General features: G+C 35.8%; 4 protein-coding genes across 6 annotated transcripts in view; 3 read left to right on the forward strand and 1 right to left on the reverse strand.

Annotated features, from left to right (window-relative positions):
* Positions 1-26549, reverse strand: part of LOC129777387 (larval cuticle protein A2B-like) — a 165689-nt gene that overhangs the window by 136708 nt on the left and 2432 nt on the right. The window contains exons 2-3 of one of the 3 annotated variants that reach the window (XM_055783628.1): positions 10336-10642; positions 9846-10274 (exon numbers count right to left, since the gene is read on the reverse strand). The exons of the other annotated variants lie outside the window; for them this stretch is intronic. Of the exons in view, the coding sequence (XP_055639603.1) occupies positions 9882-10274; positions 10336-10347 (405 nt within the window). The 5' untranslated portion in view covers positions 10348-10642 and the 3' untranslated portion in view covers positions 9846-9881. Of the gene's footprint in view, positions 1-9845; positions 10275-10335; positions 10643-26549 lie in introns of those variants that run through there. 3 annotated transcript variants of the gene reach the window in all.
* Positions 3652-4339, forward strand: LOC129777388 (larval cuticle protein A2B-like). Its single transcript, XM_055783632.1, has 2 exons — positions 3652-3846; positions 3911-4339. Exons 1-2 carry the CDS (start codon positions 3835-3837, stop codon positions 4301-4303), a joined length of 405 nt encoding a protein of 134 aa, XP_055639607.1. The 5' UTR covers positions 3652-3834; the 3' UTR covers positions 4304-4339.
* Positions 17141-17988, forward strand: LOC129773616 (histidine-rich glycoprotein-like). The gene is made up of 2 exons (XM_055777254.1): positions 17141-17152; positions 17201-17988. Exons 1-2 carry the CDS (start codon positions 17141-17143, stop codon positions 17717-17719), a joined length of 531 nt encoding a protein of 176 aa, XP_055633229.1. The 3' UTR covers positions 17720-17988.
* On the forward strand, positions 25365-26400 carry LOC129777384 (uncharacterized). Its single transcript, XM_055783626.1, has 2 exons — positions 25365-25464; positions 25523-26400. The coding sequence occupies exons 1-2, from the start codon at positions 25453-25455 to the stop codon at positions 26282-26284; spliced, it is 774 nt and encodes a 257-aa protein (XP_055639601.1). The 5' UTR covers positions 25365-25452; the 3' UTR covers positions 26285-26400.

Raw genomic sequence — 26549 nt, forward strand, 5'->3', positions numbered from 1 at the left:
AAACACTCTCAAGGACTATATTATAGTCCTAAAAAATACCTTTCCAACAAGCTATAGTATGACTCGATACAATGAATACAACTAGAACTACGCGCTTACAACGACACCTCGCAGAAATACCGCACAAAATTTCAACTTCGCACTCTTCGCCTTAAATTTTTTTTTCGAGTGTGAAAAAGTTCTATTCCCATTTTCATTAAATTTAGTAATTTCCCTCCTACAACATGTATACATTTTGGCCCATACCTTTTCTCAGACTCTTTTCCGGCCAACGAAAATTTGGCTAAAGATGGATAAAAATATTCTCTATTCAATGAGTATTGTCTCAAAAATGTGTTTTGGGTCCTTTAAAATAACTATTAATTAATTTCCCCCATATAAGTTGTATAGGTTTTGGGCTATAACTTTTCCTAGACCCTATACCGACCAATGGAAATTTTGCTATATTCTATATCGAATAAGTACTATCTCGAGAATGTGTTTTGGGTCCTTTCAAATAACTTTTTTTCTTCAACATAATTAATTTCTTCCATACAACTTTTCTCATACCCATTTTCAATTGATAAAATTGTGGAAGATAGGAAAAATATTTCTCTATCGAATAACTTCAATAACTCTATTCGAACAACTTTTTTTGATTTTCAAAATTCTGTATATTTTCAGTTTCAGTCTTTAGCTTTTCTCTGTCGCGATCAAGAAAAAAAATGAATTATGTGGAAAGATAAATGATTCAATTATCTATCTAATGAGCATGATTTTGAAAGTTGTTACTTGATAAACAATCAATTTATTTCAACTGAAATAATTCATTATTCATTAAACCCAGTAATACGTTGAACAGAAACTTGCACGCAACAAAAACTTTTATCCGCTAATTTCCCACAAGTCCGTACAGAAGGAACACGAAAACGTGAAATCTCGTGAGCGGTCTTGACTAGTAGAATACGGTTATTTATGAAAAATCCAAGATGGCTGCCACTACCAAATGGCGGACTACATATTTTCTCAAAACCCTATTATTATGGGTATCAAATGAGAGGGCTTGACTAGTAGAACACAGTAATTTATGAAAAATGCAAATTCAAGATGGCTTCAACTACAAAATGGCGGACTGCATATTTTCTCAAAACCCTATTATTATAGGTATCAAATGAAAGGGCTTGACTAGTAGAATATGGTTATTTATGAAAATGCAAATCCAAGATGGCTGCCACTTCTAAATGGCGGGTTACTTATTTTCTCAAATCCCGATTAAAATGAGTATCAAATGAAAGGGCTTGAATAGTAGATCACAGCAGATCATGAAAAATCCAAATCCACGATGGCCACAATCACATAATAGCAAATAACTTTATTAAACGGTTTTATTTAGCTTGAACTATTTGTATGTCTGTAGAGTTTTCCCAATTTAAAAGAAATTTGACCAATAGGAACTGACCGAATTTATAAAACACCTTTATCTCTGCTGTCATTTTAAAACTGCTTATCTTGAAAAATCCAATTTGGCCGCCACTACAAAATAGCTGATTCCATATCATCTCGAAAAAAGGATAATTGAGATATGTGTATCAAACGAACGAATTTGACTTGGAGAACACACTATGTATTTTCTGCAATCCACTCAATATCGGTTTCAAATGAAATTATTTAACTGATAGAATACAGTACAATGATTTTATTGTAGAGAAATATTCTAATGAAACGAATAATGTACTAAAAACTAGAAAATAAAATAAGTAAAAAAAACTTTTTAAGTTAAACGGTTTAATTGTGATTAAACATAATAATGTACTAAAAACTAGAAAATAATTAGTGTTGAAAAACCTGAGAAAAACGCTGAAGATAGTAGTTCTATTGAGATGTTAATTCGAACGTTTAATCAAACCTGAAGAATATGTCCGGAATATTGAAATCAACTGAAAATGTTCCTGTGAAACTATTCGAACATTTCTTTGTGATTGAACAGTTCCTGCGTGATCGTTACAATTCAGTTTGAGTAACATACTTAATCAATATTTTCTTTGTTAACCTAGTGCCTCATGCAAGTTGGACTCGATTATATACAAACTCGATTATATATGATTCGATTATGTAAAATTTAGGACTCGATTGTATACAGTTTGAAAAAAAAGTGTTTTTTTTATAATTCAAATATGAATAATTTCAAGAAAAAAAAAACCTTTCAGCATTAAGGTGAAATTTAAGTGGCTTTTATAAGTACAGTGGGTTAAAAATCGCGATTTTTGAAGATTTTGATTGAATCTTCATCAGGAATTGTTTATATCGATATTGCAGCGAAATTAAGAGAGATAGAAGTTGGGCGTCAAAGAACAAATTGTAGAGAGGTTAGAGAGCTTTAATTTAATTGATAGAAACAATCAAGTTTAGTATGAATTTTTAGGATAAAATAATTACAAATAATTACAAATAAAAAAAAAACTTTTAAATTTTCCACTTCAAAAATGTTATTTTAATCCACTAATTTAGATGTTCCACTACTATATCCTGTACTAAATTTTCTCATCTTTCAAATGAAAGCAACAAAATCGGATTACGTAGCATACTTTTCAATGTAGAGTCAGTTTGAGCCAACAGAATCCGAAACAAAGAAAAAGTTCTATAAGTCTGTCATCGTTGAAATTCCCTCTGCGTAGAAGGATTTTTTTCGTGAAATATAACCGTCTATCACCTCCTGAAAGATTCTGGAAAATTATTTTTTTTTATATATGAGAAAGGTGTTTTTTCACTTTAAGGGAATGAATCAAAAATTCAAATTCATACCATAATTGGGACACTTACCCTAATATATGACAATTTGAGACATAAAAAAAATTAGGAAGAAATGTTCTGTATCTCGATACCTCCCTAACTCGATGGTCCCTTTGGATATCGAGTTAGGGAGAGTTGACTGTAGTTGTATTCAGCAATTTTCTCCAGTTCACACAAGAGAAATCGTTTTTATGTCTTGAATACTGTCAAAACGGGTCCCCCTAAACGGTAATTTGCGTTTCGGAAATAGGAAAAAGTCACATAGGGCCATGTATGTAGAGTACGTTGCTTATTCAATTACATTTTTCAAATTTTTCGTTCACAATGATCAATCGATGAGCTGGACTATTATATTGGTGCAAAATCCGAGGATAACTTTTTCCACAAATCTGGCCGTAAATTTTCTCTCTAAAACGCCTCATTTTCAACGTTTCAGCTCAAGAAATTTTGTTTGCAACACAAAATTCACACAATATCGTAGATCGATGGAATTATCGCTATCAAAAATCACCAAGCTTAAAAAGTTAACTTGTTCTTAACCACACTGTAAACTAACTAAATGACAGATAGCCAACTTCAATCTTCACTGAATTTTAATTTTTTATAATACACTTTCAATCATATTCTGGTGACCCTTTAATTAGATTCTTCAAAACCCAATGAACCAAAAACCATTGTGTTACCAAAATATCCAATTAACTGTCACCTTAACATTGAAATATTAATCAAATTTCTGTTTAAAATATGTCATATTTCAAATATTGAAAAATATGTTCATACTCGGTACAGCGAGACGGAACCGAAACGAGAACGATTACCTGTCGTTTAATGTGAGCAAAAAAGGAAAACTGAACCTAAGCCCGGCTTGACGTGCCGCGCGAAGCAGCCTTTCTCCCTCTTACAAAAAATGCTGGAGAAAATTTGGAACTTTTTAAGTTGTTGTCCTTCCTGAGCCGAACGAAATAGTGTTATATCCAATTTCTGTATATAAGCCGATGAAATTCGCAGTAAAAATATCAATCAGCCTTCTGAGTTTGTTCCAATATAACAGCAAACAGCTCTAAAATGTTTTTCAAAGTATTTAATTCGAATCATCATATCAAAGCGAGCAGCTAATAAGTATTTATCTCAATATTTACAGACCGCTTTTGTCGTTCTGGCACTCGTTGGGGCCATCGCAGCTCAGCACTATTATCAGCAGCAGCAGCAGCATCATCACCACGAAGAGGAAGAACATCATGGTCCCGCACACTACGAATTCCACTATGACGTACATGATGACCACACCGGAGATGTTCACGGCCGCAAGGAAGTCCGTCAGGATCATCTGACCCAGGGTGAATACTATCTGATTGATGCCGATGGCCACAAGCGTACCGTGACTTATCACGTCGATGGCAAGAGCGGATTCATCGCTCAGGTTCACCGTGAACCAATCAAGGGCTACCAAGCTCCCCAGCCGGTGCATAAAGTGCTAGCTGCCCCGATTCACAAAGTTCTCGCCGTTCCAGTGCACCATGGACATCATTATTAGGCAGATATCTAAAGTGATAACCTTGTTTAGTGGAATTTAGCTCAATTTAAATAATAAACTGTAAATATTAAAAACTGACTTGGTTTTCTCTCCTTTCTATTTTCGATTGGAATTTTTTTTCTGATGGTAATCATGCGTAAGAAAATCGTTAATTGAACATTGTTCGAAACTAAAACATAATAATCTCACTAAAATTGACTAGTAGAAAAGATGACATCCTTAGTGGTAGAAACTATGTAAAGCTTTCAACCGTCATGCATAGATCAACCTGAATACGTTTTTTATGTCAAAATAAAACGATAAAATTAGGCCTGCGATTTACATTAATTTAATTCTATTGTATTTTCTGTGAACCAGTTCGTTTTGATATTTGCTTTTGGTCCGGACAGTGTGCTTTAAGCGTAAATTGACCACTAGTTCGCCTTCTCTACTTCGTTCTTGCTATTACTGTGAGGAGCGAGTCTTTGTTGTACAATAGACCCAATACCGCAATGCTCAAGAATCTGGATGACTTTTTAATCCGAACACTTTATCATTCTATTCGATATCATACAAAAACCATAATAACATTATTATCTTGGATTAATGTCAGGCCTACACACAAACTAGCGTTTTAAAAACATTTCATCTTCGGCAAAAATGCTTTTTCGTTTAGCGAAGGGTGAAATGAACAAATGAAAGCACCATTTTCAAAATCTATAAAATGGTTGTATGTAGAAAAGAGCAGACATCTCTTTCTCTCAAACTGAATGTCGACTTGGGATTGTACCCAGAAAAAAGTGCATACGATGTCAACTGCTACTGTTGCATAAATGCGTGAAGTTGGAAAGTGTGCTCTAAGAGTAAAAAGGAGAGCATAAATGTGAACCTATATCATCCTTGGTCTGGGCCGTGTATGTGGCAAAGTATGCAAAAAGCTGCCAGTGTTACGGGTTCATTGGCCGGCCTTGGAAAGTCCCCTCGGTAAGAGCAGTGAACCATTTAGATGGACCATCATGATGAACAGTGGTAAGGAGATTCGGAAACAATAGGAAGGAATAAAATGTCAGAATAAATAAAAAAAAGTAAAAAGCGTAAACAAAGAAAATATATGAAAGTGAAATTATTGGGAAACTGTAAAACATGAAAATTACTTATCTCTTTTGCTTCTACATCGACTGCTGGGAAAAAGAGAAACTAAGGACATAAAAGAAAGAAATTGTTGGTTGGATAGAACAAATACGAAGTATTTTAGCTGTGTCCAACAAAGGATTGTGATCTGCTTTAAAGATCCAAAAAATCTCGCCAACAACCAGTATGCTGCCGTTCTACGCATAGTTGTCGCATGTTACTTTTTGACAATTTTCACGTTTCTTCATAAAACGATATTTTTATGCCCAATCTTCCAGAAACCGCCAAAAAGCTAATTGAATGTTCCCAGCTTTTCAAAAAATAAAATCAAAGCAAAACTGTCCAACCATGTTTTTTTTTGTAAATCCATGATGAATGATTCGGTTCAGTGCAAGAATTTTATGTCACGCTTTCAGCAGAGCTAATTTCTGGTTTGGAAGAACTAACTAATTCTCAAACAAAAAAAAGTTTAACAGAACATGTGTACACCTTGTTAGCGAATGCCTTATAACAATGATATTTATATTCTATAAAGGTGTTGCAGATCCCTCTCTTCTACATAAAACGATGTTTTTATGCAGAATCTTTCGGAAAAACACAAAAAAAAACTTATTGTTTGTTCCCAGTATTTCAGGAAACAACATCAAGTTCAATTGTCCCATGTTGATATTCTAGGCATGACTGCCCCATCATGTATTTTTGAACCGTAATCAAGCTAGATTGATTCAAGTGAGGGGAACTCTTCACAAATTCAATAAACAATTGTTTACTGCTTATAAAAAAAACCGGTATTGCCGAACTGAAGTGCTTAAAGCTTTTGGTAGAAAACGTTGATTGCGTTTTACTCAGTTGCTGATTTTGGATCATGGGACAACTATGCGTAGAACGGCAGTATGGGAGAGTAGCACATTATCTGTCATTTTTAAGTTCATCAAATGTAATAAATCGGGATGTCAAAACATGCGCTCAAAATTAATTTTGGATGTACAATTAAACAAAGTTGATTTTGTTGCATTAATAACCTTATCCTAAATAAATGTCCGGAATAAAAAACATGTTCAGGAGATGAATCCAAATCCGGACGGGTCAATAGTTCACGATGAAATTTCTAACTGCCAAATGAAGCAAGGACAGCAACAATCCTCAGAATATTCCGAAATATATGTAAAAAATTTTTGAAAGATGATCCTGATTTGTGAATTGTTGACGAAGCTATGACGAATATATTATTGTATTTTTATGTTGAATGTTTTCTGTTCTTTCTTTTTATCTAAAGACAATAATAATGATGGCATTTAGTTTGTCTTTAGTTTTTTAGATTGTAAGATTGTCGTTATTAGATTTAAAAAAATTATTGCGAAGTCTACAATAGTTTGCGCATCGAGCGCGTAAACAGACATGAACAATTCAAGATGAACCTCATTACGAGAGATTACAAATTTGAAGTGGAGTGAAGCTGGGGATAGCCCGGAATACTTGTAAACACATTTGTTAAATAGAGATTTATAACGAGATTGTTATGAGTTGAGGCAGATCTGATTGCGAGTTCCAACGGACATGTGTATATTCAGAGTTATGAAGGGTATATCAGTTATCGAATTATCAGTTTTGAAATAAGCTAACATCATTTCGAGAGGTTTTAATGTGAAAACTGGAATGTAGCTGGGGATAGCCCAATCGGAATACACGTAAATTCATTTGTTATATAAATTCCTTTTCTGAGTTACGGCAGATCTGGTTGCGAGTTCCAGTGGGAATGTTATCTCTAGAATATGAAGGGCCTAAAGTATTGGCTTGAATTAGGCTTGGGAATCCTCAGCTGTCTGGACCCGGAAACGATCACATTAACAGATCGTTATCGAGAATCTAGTAAAGCGGGAATTTTATTGTAAATTTACAGCTGATACGGACATAGGTATTGGGTTCAATTCTCGATCGGCCAAGGATTTATTCGGGTTGGATATTTTCTTGACATGCCATGGAATAAAAAAGCTCGAGTACTGCCTTAAAAAGTTTATCAAATTTAGAGTACAGACACAGCACAACCAGTCCGTTTTATTTTTGTTTTATCTTTTTTGCTGGTTCAGATTGATAATACAAAAGTAAATTCTTATAACTGATTATCTTAAAGATAACTCATCCGGCTCAAGCCGGCTGAAGTAGGGAAATGAGGTGAAATTCTCGAGGTTCCAATACCGGTACCGGGTCTATTGCACAAACAAGATTCGCTACTCGCAGTAATAATAACATTAAGACCGTGGATAAAATCAACTGATTCTGAAAAAGCGGAATCGTAAAATTGAAAACATAAACAAAGCAAAAATCGTAAATACTACCAGTCGAGCTAGAACAAAAAGAAGGTAGAGAAGGCGAGCGAGGTGCTATTTTACGCTCAAAGTACTTTGCCCGGCCAAATATATCAAAACAAACCAATTCACACGAAATAAAATAAGGATAAATTGCAGGCCTAACCATATCGCTTAATTTCGACATAAACAAACGTATCTAGCTTGATGTACAGTGACAAAAAAATCCGTAATCGTACTCCACCATGCAGATCTCTTTTCCTTTCTTTTTAAAGTCGAAAACAAGCTTTCAGAACATTCTATTTAGATAAAGTTATAGTGTCATATGAGAGTTGAAAGGTTTGCTATCTGTTTTCAGAATAATGGTTTTTATTTCTCTACAAACGACGAATGTATGTGCTAATGTATGAAAATTAATTCAAACTCATAATCGTACGCTGGTTGAATTCTCAACTCGATTTCGAAGTCGTTGACCAATTTCTGAATTCCATCATTAGTATGGTATCCCTTGTTCATTGCAACTATATTTAGCTGTCTTTGGGCTTATCTATGAGTTTTTTTTTTGGAATATTCGGAAGGAGTATTTATCAATTTTTTCATCAAGTGGTTATTAAAATCGTTATTTTTTTTAAATTTAATGGTTTCTAAATTTTCTACACAGATAACTTCCTCAGTTTTTTACTATGATTGATGTCGGAAGATTGTGGAGGAATATCAATATCTTTTGAGCAATTGTAATGTAACCATGTGCGAACTTTATATGTGTTGAGCTCTGGGTCATTGTTTTGGCAAAACTTGAATCCTCGATTCCACCCGATTTTGTTGACACTTTGCTTCACATTTTCATTCATAATGTTCAAGTAAACACTCTGATCCAATACACCATCGATAAAAACCAAATTGAGCAAACAAAAAGTTTGTAATGTGCCTAGGAAGGGCCACTTGAATGCCCGAGCACAGAGGGACAAACCGTTCCTCAGCAAAAAAAAAAAACAGTAACTCCAATTTGATTATTCCAAACAGCATGAAACACATCAATATCTTACTGGTAAAATGTTATTTTCGTAGATGGGTCCTGATTTGATATTTTTGACTTCGATTGTTATCATTTCGGATGGAGGAAGCCTACGATGAATTAAATGTGAGAAAAATCAGAAAGCATCGTTTAAAAATGGTGGTGGTGTAGGGATGGTATGAGTGTGCATGTATGAGCAATTTAGTTTTCATCGATGGTGTATTGGATCAGAATTTTAACTTGATCATTCTGAATGAAAATGTGAAGCAAAGTGTCAACAAAATCGGATGGAATCGAGGATTCAGGTTTTGCCAAAACAATGACCCAGAGCTCAAGACATATAAAGTTCGCACAAGGTTACATTACAATTGCTCAAAAGTTATTGATATTCCTCCACAATCTTCCGACATCAATCACAGTAAAAAACTGAGGAAGTTATCTGTGTAGGAAATTTAGAAACCATCAAATTTTTAAAAATAACGATTTTAAAAACCATATGATGAAAAAATTGATGAATACTCCTTCCGAATATACCAAAAAACTCATAGATAAGCCCAAAGACAGCTAAAGATAGTTGCAATGAACAAGGGATACCATACTAATGATGGAATTCGGAAATTGGTCAACGACTTCGAAATCGAGTTGAGAATTCAACCAGCGTACGATTATAAGTTTGAGTCAATTTTCATTCATTAGCACATACATTCGTCGTTTGTAGAGAAATAAAAACCATTATTCTGAAAACAGATAGCAAACCTTTTAACTCTCATATGACACTATGACGTTATCTAAATAGAATGTTCCGAGAGCTTGTTTTCGACTTTCAACAGAAGGGTAAAGAGATCTGCATGGTAAAGTACGATTACGGATTTGAGTCACTGTATACATGACAGGTGGAAGCTTTGCACGGCTTCTACCACTAAGAATGTTATCTTTGACATCTACTAGTCAATTTTAGTGAGATTATTATGTTTTAGTTTCGAACAATGTTCAATTAACGATTTTCTTACGCATGATTACCATCAGAAAAAAAAATTCCAATCGAAAATAGAAAGGAGAGCAAACCAAGTCAGTTTTTAATATTTACAGTTTATTATTTAAATTGAGCTAAATTCCACTAAACAAGGTTATCACTTTAGATATCTGCCTAATAATGATGTCCATGGTGCACTGGAACGGCGAGAACTTTGTGAATCGGGGCAGCTAGCACTTTATGCACCGGCTGGGGAGCTTGGTAGCCCTTGATTGGTTCACGGTGAACCTGAGCGATGAATCCGCTCTTGCCATCGACGTGATAAGTCACGGTACGCTTGTGGCCATCGGCATCAATCAGATAGTATTCACCCTGGGTCAGATGATCCTGACGGACTTCCTTGCGGCCGTGAACATCTCCGGTGTGGTCATCATGTACGTCATAGTGGAATTCGTAGTGTGCGGGACCATGATGTTCTTCCTCTTCGTGGTGATGATGCTGCTGCTGCTGCTGATAATAGTGCTGAGCTGCGATGGCCCCAACGAGTGCCAGAACGACAAAAGCGGTCTGTAAATATTGAGATAAATACTTAGTAGATGTTCGCTTTGATATGTTTCGAATTAAATACTTTGAAAAACATTTTAGAGCTGTTTACTGTTATATTGGAACAAACTCAGAAAACTGATTGATATTTTTACTGCGAATTCCATCGGCTTATATACAGAAATTGGATATAAAACCATTTCGTTCGGCTCAGGAAGGACAACAACTTAAAAAGTTCCAAATTTTCTCCAGCATTTGTAGTAAGAGAAGAGAAAGGCTATGTCGCCCGGCGAGCCAAGCCGGCCTTAGCTTCAGTTTTTCTTTTTTGCGCACATTAACCGACCGGCAATCGTTCACGTTTCAGTTTCGTCTCGCTGCGCAGTGGGGCCATTCTGAAAAAAACGCCCAAAAATATTTTCTCCTTTAAGCTTACGTTTTAGAGTTTTGTGTCTTCATAAAAGTTGTGCAGAATATTGATCCGGATAATTGTACTAATTTTTTGCATTTTCAAATTATCTGAGTTTTGTCTTCATAAACATTGTAGTACTAACTAACTTTGCTGAAGATACATAATTTCTGTCTCTCAGTACTGCGTAGATATACAGCCATTCCATGCCAAACCGATATAGTGGTTCTCAGATTTTCGTGAAAAGTGATAGTTTTGTTCTTTATCGCAGAACATTAGACCCGTATTTTTTTATTTTTTTCATTAGGGTGACCATTCCCATTTTAAGGTTGTCCGAAAAATTAACTTTTTCCTCTTTTTCCCAAAAATGACTCTTTTCAAAAATTCATAACTTTTGAACTACTACACCGATTCAGATGATCGACATATCAAATTATAGCCAATCAACTGGCCGCAAAATGCTCTCGTCATTATTGATTGTATTCGTTTTCAATTGTTTTTAAGTCTCGGGAAGGCGGGAATATTTTTTCTGGAAAGCTAAGGATTTTTCACATAACATATTTCGAAACCAGAGAGGCGTTTTTTTTTCGTTTTTGAGTTATGATTTTTCAAAGTTAACCGATGGTCCAAAAAATAATTTTTCCCCATTTTTTCCACTACAAAAAATCATAACTTTTGATCTACTGGACGGTTTCAGATGATCAACATATCAAATTAAAGCCAATAAGCTAGTCTTGTTTCAAAAAATATTACACTCTAAACAAAAAAGGAAAAGGTTTTCGTAATTATTGATTATATATGTTTTTTATAGCTTACATCGTTTCGGGACCACCGGCGCCATATTTTTTTATATTTTTTCCTGAAAGCCGAGTTTGTTTAACATAGTATATCCAAATACCAGAGAAGTGTTATTCCTTTTTAAGTTATGATTTTTCAAAGTCAACATGTTTTCGGTTTTCGTTCAATATTTCTATGCGGCTAGATTAGATGTATGTGACTATAATCCAATTAATTGACAAGTGTGTTATTTTTTGAAAAAGGATAGCTAGTAGGCTTTAATTTGATACGTCGATCATCTGAATCGGTCCAGCAGTTCAAACGTAATAAATTTTTTGAAAAAAGGCTTTTTTGGGAAAACAGGGAAAAATGATTTTTTGGACCATCGGTTAACTTTGAAAAATCATAACTCAAAAACGAAAACAAAACGCTTCCTTGGTTTCGAGATATGTTATTTGAAAAATCCTCAGCTTTCCAATGAAAATATAAAAGAATATTGCGTCTTTGGTCCCGAGACCATGAAAACTATAATAAACAAATACAATCAATAATAACGAAAACATAATTCAAAATTTCTGCAACTGTAGTAGACCAGCTAATTATGTCGAACATCTAAATTGGTCCAGTGGTTCAAAAGCTATGAATTTAAAAAAAAAGTCATTTTTGGCAAAAATGCGAAAAAATGGATTTTTCGGACCACCCTAAAATGGAGACGGTCACCCTAACAAAAAAAAATGAATACTGGTCTAATAATTTGCGATAAAGAACAAAACTACCACTTTTGACGAAAATCTGAGAACCACTATATCGGTTTGCCATGGAATGGCTGTATAACTGTTTCTTGGAAGAGTACCTAAAAACCAGTTTTTAAGTTAAGTTCCACCTTTAAGTTAAGTTTACCTTACACTAAAAAACATAACTTTGCTGAATACAATAACCAGACTATTTACATGGCGCAGCTTGGTCGTAACCACTCCTAATAGGTTATTTGAGCTGATTGAGAACTAAAGATGACCTACAAATTAGAAACTTATCGTAGTTCATGTTACATTGGCGTTAATTTTGTAAAAGAGTGGGAGTTTTTCCATCTGGTTGTATAGTTATGGAACACTGGAATTTTAGTTTTTTGAATAGAATGATGTTTGATACAAAAAAAAATGATAGAATAAAGACAGCCCTAATTCGGACATTTCCTTCCCCGAGTTTTGCTCTTATCAACACATTCGGTGATCCATTTTTATTTATATAGATAGATGAAGATATAGGAGTGCATTTTATCACATTAAAATCCATTTCCACTTTCGAACCAAAATCAATTTCGTTAGCGCAAACATCAAATGGACTAACAACGCTTGTCACTATGTAGTTGTAGAACATATGTGAATTGAATTTTCCGAATTTTCCCATTTTCTCCCACAGCTATCCGAAAACTTTCAATTGTCATGTTTGGTTGAAATATGTGTATTATTTTTACGGGGCCTCTCTACATTTCAGAGGAGGGAGGGATGTCATACCATCATAGAATCATTTCTCGTATCCAAAAACCCTCACATCCCAAATTTAGCTCCATTTGCTTTATTAGTTCTCGAGTCATGTAGAAGTTTGTTTTTCATTTGTATGGCAGCCGCCTTGCCTCTAGAAAGGGGGAACGATTGTCAAACGACCATATAACCATATAAACAATTATTGCCCTCTAAGTTCTCCATATGCCAAATTTGGTGTCATTTGCTTGATTAGTTTTCGAGTTGTACAGGCAAACCTTTTTTTTTGTGCGGGGGATAGGGACCGCACAAAAAATCGTGCAAAACTTCACCAGTAGCTTTAAAAAGTCGTATTCAGTACACAATTTGAAAAGAACTTTTTTTGTGCGGTCGATATGGATCGCATAAAAAAAGGTTCCCCCAAGAAAATAACTCAAATCCACGCCATTCACCGTTCGATTTTCTTTTACTTCTCTGCTTTGCGATGGGACAGTTTGCCTTTTTCGGTTGCGCGTGGCTGTATTGTGTTTTTATTTGCCTGTCGAAACTTGTTTACTTAGACATGCGCAACTTAGAGCATTTCATGGAAGGATGGGAATAATTTGAAAAGTGGATAATTTAGACGCAAATATACTTTTTTCGCACTGAAATGCATATAAACCATCGAAAAAAACTAAATGGATGATAACTTCGTCAAATATGCTTCTTTTCACATACCGTACAAAAAACATCGCACGAAAAAACCGCACAAAAAATACCGCATGAAAGCAGGCTTTACTGTACAGAAATTTGTGTTTCATTTGTATGGTAGCCCCCCTCTAGAGAGGGGGGAGGAATGTAAATTCACCATAGACACGTTTTGTGCCTCCCAAAACCTCCACATGCCAAATTTGGCTCTATTTGCTTGATTAGTTCTTGAGTTATGCAGAAATTCATGCTTCATTTGTATGGCAGCCTCCCCTCAGAGAGGGGGCAAAAGTGTCAAACCACCATAGAAACATTTATTGCACCGTAAAATTTCCACATGCTAAATTTGGTTTTGTTTGCTTGATTAATGCAGAAATGGCCTGACCGGGTAAGGGAGTAAAAAGTGCCCCAAACCAAATCAATAGCTGTATGGCAAATATTGTAGAGTAAATTAAATAAGAAATTTTGGCGGTTTTTTGAACCCCTATGTGGTTTAACATAGGATCTATAGTGAAAAACGCACTTTTTCGTTTATTTCACGTCATCCTCAAAAGCTTTGAGATAAAAATTAGAAAAAAAATATTGAAAATGCATCTCACTACGGTGTATCAAGAAAAATTATCAAAAAAAAAACAATTTCATCAAAAATTTAAGTACTGAAAAAATATTGAAATCTTGAAAAAAAAATTTTGGGATTTAGAGATTCAGTACTACTCCAATTCATATTTGAATGTGTTCCTCCGGTTTTTCTAGATATGTGTGATTTTTTTTTCAGTTTTTTTCCAGTGTTACGCGGTACAAAAAAAAATTTGTTTTATATTTCCAAAGTGTCTGGTTGGTTAAAGGAGTGAAAAGTGCCCCCAAACCAATTCACCAACTGTATGGAAAATATTGTATAGGGTACTAAATATAAAATGTTAACAGTAGTACCATATATTTTAGTTCTTATATGGTACAACATAGGATCTATGGTGAAAAATGCACCTGTTTGATTTTTTCACGCCATTCTCAATAGCTTTGAGACAAAAATATGAAAAAACTACTGAAAGTACATCTTGCTAAGGTGTATCCATCAATATTTTCAAAAAAAAATTTTCATCATAAAATCTAATACTAAAAAAAATTGAAATTAATTTTTTATTTTAATTTTGAATTAAATTTATTTTTTTTTTATTTTGAGATTCAGTAATACTCTAGTTTGTATTCAAATTTCTTCCTACGTCTATTTTAGATATAAGGTTCTTTTTAAGAATTGTTTGTGTTTTTCGAGTGTTTTTCGCGGGACAAAAAATTATTTATATTTTCAGGCATTTCGAAGTTTTGAAAAAATAATATTACTTTGAGACCCACTTTTACTCTAATTTCTATTTAAATGCGTTCGTATGTGTTGTTTTTTCCACACGTAGCGTAATGTTTTCATGAATTTTTAAGAGAATTGCGAGGAAAAATTTGGCCTTTGGGCATTTTTATTTTATTTTGAATTCAGAGACTCATTTATATTTATTTAAATTTTGTTTTTCAAATGTCTAAATTTTGTCGCTATATTTAGAGCATTGCGCTGAACAAAGATTTTTTTCTCGTATCTTGAAATATATGAGATTATCTTTATATTGGATTTAGATGGTTTACATAGAAGTTTCATAGAAGTCAGCAGTTCGATAGAGCTCTGTGAGAAAAAATGAAGTCCTTGTGGGAAGATCATTCGGATTAATGAGAAGAACACAAAAAAAATCCAAATTATTAATTTTTTTAAATTTTAATTGCCATATTTTAATCTATACCAGAGGGGTTAAAAATCTTACTCATCTGTACTTTTTCTTCCAAAAATCTGTACCATCGAAAATATTCGTTATAGAGAAAAATCTATTTTATTAGCATGAAATAAATACTCATTGATTTACTTCAAACACTACATTTACATTTGCAAGTCATTCGTATGTTTGATGATGTTTATACATAGTTTTTCGGAATCTAGATTGCTGGACGTGTACCGTCTTGTACCTTAATGTTGCATTGTTCAAATGTAAGAAATTTCACACGCGAAAGAAATCTGTACCAATCTGTACTTTTTGAAGAAAATCTGTACCCTGCATCGTTAAGAATCTTTACCAAAAATAACGAAGAAATCTGTACCTTTCCAGATAAATCTGTACGTGTGGCAAAGCTGGTCAGGACTGATAGTGAAAAAAAACTTTTAAAGAAGTTATTTTAATATTTGTTGATTCTATTGTTCAAAGGGATGTTTCAATGCATCCACCATATAGTCCGGACCTGGCATCAAGCGATTACCACCTTTTTCTCGTATTGCAAAACTTCCTGAGTGATAAGAAATTAGAATCAAGAGAAGATTGTAAAAATCCATTGCTAGAGTTCTTCGCCAATAAGGAGCAAGACTTCTAGGAGAAAGGTATTATGAATCTACCCATAGAATGGTAACAAATTTTACAACAAAACGGTACATATTTGACCCAAATCGGACAATCCAAAGCACATTAAAAAAAAAGTTCAGTATTTTATTTTTGGGAGTATAATTTCCGTGAAGCAAACCAAATATTCGTCCTTATACACTATATTGCAATAAGAAATCAATAGCTCCGTTTGACAATTTTACTCAACGGCGGATTTACTGATCGTTTTTCGTGCGAAAGGCTCCACCCTTGATTTAGCCTTATTCTGATCGGCATTGTTGTACTACCAATCCAACCGCATGTCCTTGGCGACCCACTATTCAGCCATCAATCAGCGAACAACTTTCTCATTGGAAGAGAGAAAAAAAACATACATCGAACATTTTTGGAATGATCAGCTATTAATATGTCATTAGCATTGTTCGGTGATTGAAATCCCGTTTCGATCATTTTTTTAATGCAACACAATGTTCCAATGATAGCAAAGAGTTGGTCTTAGGACAAGTGGCGCTATTAGCTCAACGATAATGAATGCGGAATTACGAGACCTGTATTGCCTAAAAATGGCTATCTTTTGAGCGATTACACATTCGAATTGAGTTCAGCACACGTTCAATCACCCACCAATCGCTGTGGAACCATCGTCCATCGAATAGCATACTGTCGAGTGCGATGCACCGTTTCCTGAAACTGCAAAACCGTCTGCGTGTGGTATTTTCAAGGACAATCATGCACTTGTGGCTCTCCCCGTCTGTACCCGGCGACTGGTTCAACGAGATCCGTTACATAACACCAAAACAACTTTCGGTGCGGTGTCTCCGACCGGTCGAAACCATGCAGGCCAATGCTCTTTTTCCTTGTTTTGCCCGGGTAAAGATGGTTTCCCTCTCGCCATCGACCATTTATTTTACCAGCGGAATATTAGGCTACTAAATTCGGTCAATTTTTGTTCGGTACACAGGTGGGAGAGAAAGTATACTTCTTAGTGACGACTAGTTTCTGTGCATTGAAAGGAGCGAAACTAGTTCAGTATAAATACCGTTCCCTCGGAGGACAATGGCATTAGTTAACTATCAGCTTTTATCACTCAAACAGTTGTAGATCCCTAAACGGATTAAGATTTAGCATAAAATGACTTTCAAGGTAGTAAGAATAGTTTTTTCCAATGTCTCATAGTATTGTTCTAGATAGCAAATTGTTTTCCAGATCGTTGGAGTGCTGGCCTTTGTCGCTGTCACCAGTGCACAAAGTGGAATCGGCTACTATGGACATCACCTTCAGAAGCAACATCACAACGTTGAGGTTCATCACGAACCCGAAATTCATTTACAGGAGCAGGTTCACTATGCTGTTCCCGAAGTGCACCATCAGGCGAAAATCCATTTACAACCACAGGTGCAAGTGTATCATCAACCACAAGTACACTACCAGCCTCAGCATCACGAAGAAGAGGAACACCATGGCCCAGCTCATTACCAATTCGATTATGACATCCACGATGATCACACCGGTGATGTTCATGGCCGCAAGGAGGTCCGCGAGGGAGACAAAACGGAGGGACAGTACTACCTGATTGATGCCGATGGACACAAGCGCACTGTGACCTATCAGGTCCATGGAAAGAGCGGATTCATCGCGCAGGTGCATCGTGAGCCCATCAAGGGTTATCAAGCCCCTCAGCAGCATCAGTCTCACCACGACCATTATTAAGCCATTTTAGTGCCAAATATTAGTTAGGAATAGTTAGTAAAATTCATCAGATCTCCCATCTCCCACTACGCAACCAAGGTTCGATCTTCCGAGGATGCCATTCTCATCATTCTTTATCATTATCATTATCATTCTTAGCTACATTAGTATTCGTATTTATTATTTTTCAATACGTTACAGCGCGTTTACAGGAGAGATATTGTACGATTTAAAGGTTTACACACTCTATTCTTTATACTCTCTTCCATCACAGAGTGGAATTGTAAAAGTTGACAAAGTGTTACTCTTGCAGGATAACTCAAGGAAAAAGATAGATGAGCAAATGTGACGCATAAGAGTGGAATAACTGTTGTTTTTTCGTTACTGCGATTTAGCGAACTACGAAATTATTTCGAAATATCTCAAATGTAATTGAACTATTTCAAAATTATTATTCTTTTCTCTCTATCTATTACTCTCTCCTTTTCACTCTCTCTTTTTTCCTATCTCGTGCTTACAAACTCTCTTACAGCTATCTTTAAATTTTTCTTTCGAACTCTCTGTGTCACATTTGCTCTGTTGCTCTCTGTTTCTTTCTCTTTCTATCTCTCTCTCTCTTTCTCTCTCTCTCTCTCTCTCTCTCTCTCTCTCTTTCTTTTGAGAGAAAAGTGAGCCTTTCTATCTTCCTCCCTCTATAGCTATCTCAAACTCTATCTCTCTCAACTTTTCATTTTATCTTTCTTTTTGTCCATCTCTCTCAAACTCTCTTGAGCTATCTTTAGGGGTCTCTCCCAATCTCTCTCTTATTTGCTCTGTTGCTCTCTAACTCTTCCTTTTTTTTCCTTTTCTTTCTCCCTTCTCACTCATCATTTCACTCTCTTTCTCTTTATATAGCAGTCTCAAACTCTATCTCTCTCTCAACCATTCATTCTTATTTTCTCTTTGTCTATTAATCTCAAGCTCAATCACTCTTACAATCATTGTTTCTTTGTTAATTCTTATCTCTGTTTCTCTGTTGTTCTCAGTCTCTGTTTCTTTTAAAACTCCCCCTTTGTTCTATCTGAAATTCTCAACCTTTCTTTGTCTCTTTCCATCTGTCTGTATATCTCTTCTTCTCGAAACTCTTCTCTTTTCCTCTCTAATTCAGGAAATAAACTATGTTACCCTACATTTTGCGCAATAAATCACAGATCTAAATGTGACACTGTAAAAATAATTATCACTATACTTCTTATCGTGATTTAGTTATTTTATATGAAAGTAATGAAATATTAGAATGTAAAAAATCGATAGTGCTAATCATAGCATAGAATAAATATGCAGAAATACACAATACGTAATAAATGTACGACGTTATTCTTGAGTTTTTGTCCTCCTCCTTGTTACCCTAGTTTACCATACTCAATGTAATTTTTTAAAATTCCCGATTACCTCTACGCAAATCCCAAACACAAATGAATTCGAAACAAATCTACATACGGAACTACCGCTTGCAGCCATACCAGAAAGCACTATTCAACTTCCTTCTATTCATGTGGACAAAGCATGTGGAGTAGCACATCTTGGCTGCACACTCGAGACTGCCTCTTGTCCTGATTTGTATAAAATGTATTTAATTTCATTGACAACTTCATCTTCGGCGAAGACATTTGCAAATCCCTTCGTCGAGAAGGTCTACTTATTTTCATAAAAAAAATGGTGTAGGAGCGAATTGTTTTCAATCGTTTTCATTTTGGGCTAACCCTGGTAAAAATTCAAAAGTGCTATCAACTAGTGATGTCCGGTAATCGTTCGATTAATTCGAAAAAGCGTCATTGAAAAATTCAGAGTAAAAACTCATATGGTAAATCATTAGCATTAACATCGAGCTAGTTGTACAATATCGTAGGTGGCACGAATTCAGAACTGTTAAGTCAAAAACTCACCTCTATTCGTTACTGAGTAGATTGAATGTCTCTTAGATCGAGGTATGCTTCTTCTAACAGTTGAAAATTTTACTGGTCACGCCCTTGCAACTAAAATAATTTTTCATAAAAAACGTGCATGTAATAAATTTCTTCTTTTTTCAAACGGTATCTGAGACGAAGTAGCCCAGGAGGCTGAAAGTCTCAAATATTAAAAAAATAGAAATAAATAAATTCAAAGGGCGGCCATTTTGTCACATAAAAAATGTTCTGACTTGTCCTAGTTTCAAATATTTTTTTCCGTTTAATTCTTGTTATATTCTTGTTATATCTCTCAGGAGGTGATATTTGTTTAAAAAAAACTTCTACGCATATGGTCGAATTTCAACAATGACAGAGTTACAGAACAGTTTTTTTCGGGCTATGTTTGCCTCTAACTGGCTCTGCATTAAACGCTGCGTAAGACGATTCGAGAGGGTCTTCGTAGCCTAATTGGTTGCGTGTCCGCTACTAAGCGAACAATCATAAGTTTATAACCTCAGGGTCCTCAACTGACCATCTTTGTGTGTTATTCTAGCTACTACGTCATCATTTGATGGTGATCCCAGCCTCTCACTCCACATACGATCGATCTGCTGCATCGGTAATTGGTGTTATTAATAAACACAACAATGGAAACCTAATATCAACAGTTCCGCTGTGTCCAACTGTGAACATTCGAACAATAGGAATATTCTTACGCCGAAAATGTGACATGTGTTGTGTATCGATAGAATAGGAACACTCTAACGCCAAGACAGCTAATGTGTAATACACAACATGAGAAAAATGTACACGATAAATTCGGCTCTGTTACAGCTGAATTGCTAGATGAACCTCATAATAAAAATAAACAGATGGGATAAAAAAGACAATTCTGTTGCTTCCGTTTAAAATATGAAAGAATTTAGTATAGGATATAGTTGTGGAACATCTAAATTAGAGAATTTAAATAACCTTTTAGAAATGAAAAACTTTAACGATAGTGGTTTTGAAGATGGTGAAGGTTTATTATTTTGATTGTGTTATTATTCATACCAAAAAAACATAATGAACTTGATTTTTTCTATCAATCAAATTGAAGCTCCCTAATCCCTCTACAATTTGTTCTTTGACACCAAACTTCTATCATTCTTAGGTGAAAATTCAATCAAAATCATCAAAATCACGATTTTTACTCCACTGTACTTATAATTTGCAATTAAATTACGTTGCAATATCACATTTTTTCTTGAAATACCGTCGATGGTGGTGAAAATGGGTCAAAAATGGAAAAAGTTACTATTAATGATATCTTGACAAATATTTCGAAAATTTATTAAATCTTTGAGCCGTTTAATAGGAGACATATTTCCACAACTTCCAATGCATTATACTTAACTGTAGTACAAATAGTTATTATTTAATAATTCATCAAAGCTTGATGTGTAAATAGCCGTCAAATAACACCTCAGAAAAAAACTCATGCTCAGCATTATACTGAACTACTAAAATTGTAAATATTGAATAGGATTATTCTTTAAAGTCTTGCCAGATGAGTCATTACTGATTCTGAACATCAACTTTTTTTTTCATTCGAATTTAAATATTTTCAAAATAATCTCTTAGTTACACTGAGTGGGGGTGAGAATGGGTCAAGCACAGAATTGAATTCCATGCTAAACCGATATAGTGATTGTCAGATTTTCATGAAAATTGGTAGTTTTATTATCGTAAAATATTAGACCCGAATTTTTATTTTTTTCATCAGGATGGACATTTCCATTTTATGGTGGTCCGAAAAATCAACGTTTTCCCCCTTTTTTCCAAAAATAACCTTTTTCAATGATACATAACTTTTGAACTACAGGACCGATTTAGATGACCGATATATCAAATTAAAGCCAATGAGCTAGTTTTGTTTGAAAAACATTACACTTGAAGAGAAACAGATTTTGTTTTCGTTGTTATTGATTGTAATTGTTTTTCCTAGCTTACATGGTTTCGGAACTAAGGTCACCATATTTTTTATATTTTTTCTTGAAAGCTGAGGTTTCTTTACATAACATATCCGAATATCAGAGAGGTGCTTTTTTCATTTTCGAGTGATTCTGCAAAGTTAACATGTTTTCAGTTTTCGATCAATATTCCTATGCGACTGGACAACATCTATGCGACTAGAATCCAATTTTTATGCATAAGTGGTATTTCATATGGTTTCAAATTGGTATATTTATCATCTGAATCGGCCCGTTAGCTGAAAAGTAATGAATTTAAAAAAAACATTTTTGGAAAAAATGGAAAAAAATAGATTTTTTGGGCAACCCTAAAATGGAAATGATAACTCTAATGATAAAACCATATAAGCTGCAGCTCTCCCACGCGTTATACTAATGATGTCTTCGACATTCAGGGGTATAACTTCGCAAAAACCGATTTCACACAGTTGTCTATCGTATTAAATCAAATCGACTGGTTCTCTGTCCTGAACTGCCTCGATATTGATACTGCGGTCTACACATTCACCACATCTGTTCGGCTAGCAATTGCTCAATGTATTCAGTTGAACCGGCCACCCTAGAATCCGCCGTGGTCGAACGAAGAACTACGTAGAATGAAGAGACGCAGTAAACTCGCTCATAGGACCTTCCGCAGATCTCGCTCTCTTCCAGATAAAATTGTATTTCATATAGCTAGCCGCCGTTACAGGCATTTGAACGACTAACTCTACCGCAAATACTCTAGATCAATCGAAAGGAACCTCAAACGAAATCCAAAATCATTCTGGAATTTTCTAAATTCAAAACGAAGGGAGACTGGACTTCCAATCTCCTTATCTCTGAATCAAAAAGTTGCAAACACTAGTTCTGAGTTTTCGCCGAATTCTTCCGCTCTATTTTTGAAATTGAGCCAGCGAATGAAGATTCCGCAGACCCACTCCACTTCACTCCATAAGACGTGATTGAGCTGGATACGTTTGAGGTCTCAACTGAAGAATTCGTAAAAGCTGTAAAGAAACTAAAATCGTCGAATAGTCCCGGCCCAAATGGAATACCTGCATGTGTTATTAAAAAATGCTCTGTCCATCTTATGGAACCACTGCTGCGCGTATTCAACTTGTCCATGTCGTTGGCCAAATTCCCGACTGACTGGTAATCATCTTACATGTTTCCTGTCCACAAAAAGGGAAGCAAAACGGATGTCAGATGCTAGCGTGGAATCACGTCTCTTTGTGCATGTTCAAAATTGCTGGATATAATTGTTTCCAACTTTATGTTTAACAGAATGAAAGGACACACTTCTACAAACCAGCATGGTTTTTATCCCGGGAGGAGTGTAACCTCAAATGTTACTGAGTTTACCTGTCTTAGAAATATTGGTCAGCGCAAACAAGTGGACACAATCTACACCAACTTGAAAGCAGCTTTTGATCGGGTTAACCACTCAATTCTTCTACGTAAACTGCGTAAAATGGGCTCGTCTGAAAATTTTGTTCAATGGCTGGAGTCGTATCTCTGTAATAGAGCTCTTGCGGTCAAGGTTGGATCATCAACCTCAGACTGGTTCTGTAATCTCTCAGGAGTGCCTCAGGCAATCTTGGCCCTCTGCTATTCTCGCTCTACATAAATGACGCAACTTTACTTCTGGAGAACGGGTGCTATCTGATATACGCTGACGACACAAAAATTTTCGTGATCGTTGATAACGAAGATTATTGTCGCCGGCTCCAGGAGCTACTGAACAAGTTTGCATTATAGTGCCGTGCCAACAACATGACCCTCAGCGTTCCAAAGTGCAACATCATCAGCTTCCATCGTAAAAAAGTCCCCCTGCAATTCGAATACGCTATCAATGGAACACCCTCAACGCGCGTGCAGACGGTGCGCGATCTCGGAATTACTTTGGACTCGAGCTTAACATTCAAAAACCATCATTCAGAAGTAATTTCGAAGGTACGACGACAGCTTGGTTTTATTGAAAAGGTAACGAAAGAGTTCAAAGATCCCTACACACTGAAATCGCTGTATGTCAGTCTGGTTCGTCCCATTCTTGAGACGAGTTCGATCATCTGGGATCCGTTTCACAGTACCGTAACCGATCGCATAGAGGCCATTCAGCGTAAATTTGTGAGATTTGCGCTTCGCAACTTGCCGTGGAACGATCCGGTCAATCTGCCGCCCTACCAGGACAGATGCCAGTTACTAGGACTGGAAACATTAGAACAAAAGAGGAAGAATGCGAAAGCTGTTTTTGCAGCTAAGCAACTCGACGCTCCTAACCCCCTGGCACTAGTGGTCATAAACTCAGCACTCAGGACCTTCCGAATTCTTTCGCCTGCCACGATGGAGACAGGACTACAGTGGTAATAAACCAATACGAGCAATCATGCGTCATTTTAATTTCGTGTTTTATCTATTTGATTTTAACGAGAACTCAGCTTAGTTTCGCACAAGGCTACGGAAAAATTAGAATTAAGTACTCTTCGTTTAGACTATATAACGTTGTATGAAATAAAACAAATAATAATAATAATAATGAAATATACGGGTTTAATGATTTGCGATAAAGAACAAAACTACCACTTTTGATGAAAATCTGAGAACCACTATATCGGTTCGACATGGAATGGTTGTATATAAATAATGGAATGGTTGTAATATATAAATTAGTTTCTTGACACGGTAACAAGAGGCGCTGCAGTAACTAGAAAGAAGTAAATACTAACCAGAACAGACTTTACAAGCAATGAGTAGGTTTTGCAATTGATACGTGAGAATATCATTGAAATATTTTCTCAGATTACATGGGATCTTTTCTGAATATTTCGGTATAATAAAGTGCTGCAAAAGTTCAAAATATAAATAATTACCATCAAACCTACCTATAGAACAGAGGTAGAAGATGCAACACACTCCGTTGTCACATTGTCCTGGCATCGAACTTACGTTTATTCGCTTGCCAATTTTATAACAATTAGCACTATTATGTTACGATCTTTCACGAACAAATACTTTTTCTGATTTTTTAAAAATATAAGTGATTGAACAACTATTTGTAGACACAACTAATGCTCGTATACATTCTAACTTTGAATATGATAACAATATGTTTTGCCACTTCTGAAATAAATCCATTCCAATCCATTCGTCGAAACGAAGAATGAGCTCTGTTTTACTTCTTCCAGTTTCTGAACTCAAATTACCACTTTGATGAACTCGTTTCAACTCGAGGTTATCCAGGAACATGACTTCAACGAAGGAGAAGATTTAAACGAAGTCTCATAATACAATTGACAAAAAATCGAATTAAAGATCAATTAAGTTCCTATACATCATTACTTTTGGTTTGAAATTTTCCAATCAACGAACGACATTTTTCAAACAAGAGCCTTGAACGGAGCAGTGTCGTTACAGCTCCGACATCTGAAATCAATCGTCTGACATAGTTTCGCATTCATCATATCTTCAACATTGGACTAAAATTATGATACCCAAGTTACACCGCGAAGGTTGAACAAAATTCTATATCTTCATGATGCGCTTGTACTTGAGCTTCGCTCAAACGCATAACTATGTGTGCAAACCGATGCTATCCTACACGTATCGGATGATACGTTTTAGTTTAAACAAGAAACAACAAATGTTTCTTACATAGACCTTCGCGCAGAGAGTATCACATTTCCATTCAATGCTCCGGATGAAGAACGCCTCAATAATCTATTATTAAGTATAAATAACGAGCTTTGCACTTCAAGCAGCATCATTTGAATCACAGTCTTGTTTTAGTCAGCGTTAAGTAGTTTAGGTAATAAGACTGAGCCAGGGGACAGCCATGTCATTTAAGGTTTGATAACCGCTATCTGGTCAACATGTTGATGATTAAATTTTCGATTTTCCACCAGTTCCTCTTACTGCTTGTAGCTACTGCTGGAGCAGAGAGTGTTAATGATTCTCAGAACGAATCCACGAGTCAGAATATTCGAGAGCAGATTCAGCAACAGATTGAAGATCTTCAGCAGCGATATATCATCGACACAAGTGACCAAAGAAAAGTTGAACCAGTAGGATACGAATTTGCCTATTCCGTATCGGATCCAACAACTGGTGATTTCAAAAGTCAAGAAGAATCGAGTCGAAATGGCAAAGTAAGAGGACAATTCTCGTGGGTTGACGCGAACGGAATACGACAAATTGTCAACTATCGGGCGGATGACCGCAACGGATTCAACTCTGAGCATCGCCGTGAGCCAGCCATCACATCGAGACTAACGCCGGTCTTACATCTCGTCCCCGCACCAATAACTCCACTCTATACTATTGATACTGTGATTGCACCCGTTTACACTTCAGCAGCACGCGTGGAAAACCTATCTAATCGTAACCACGATAACCGAAATGAACCAAAAACTCGCATAGATGATCGCAACAGCAGCGAGAACCGCGATGATCGTGAAAAAAGTGATAAAAGCGACGAAGGTGATAAAAATACTGATACTGACACCAGTTCCGCACCGAATGGTGGCAACAGTCGGGAGGATACTGATAACCGTGGGACTCGTGATGGTCCACAACCCAACAACGAAGTCCGACGAGGTCGCGATTCATTGCCCCAGTCAGAGGTACGATTCCAGGATCCCGTTGTCAGTTACCAGTACAAAAGCTAATCCCGCCTAAAACTGTCACTAGTATGTATAACCCCAGCAAACGCAAGTACTCTTCAACGCTCTAATGTAGTTTAATATGCATGTCAAAGTAGTAGTTCATTGAACACGAAATCAAACCGAATATTGTTTTATTCCCAGACGACGAAGAAACACTCCGAACATCCATTCACAAATAGAGTGCGTGTGAAAGAGAGAGGGGATGAACCAACGCCTTTTGAACAGCAGCAATTAAAGCCTCACAGCCTTGGTCATCGGTGAGGCTTTT

Source organism: Toxorhynchites rutilus, chromosome 3 (assembly GCF_029784135.1).
Source record: "Toxorhynchites rutilus septentrionalis strain SRP chromosome 3, ASM2978413v1, whole genome shotgun sequence".
Lineage (NCBI taxonomy): Eukaryota > Metazoa > Arthropoda > Insecta > Diptera > Culicidae > Toxorhynchites > Toxorhynchites rutilus.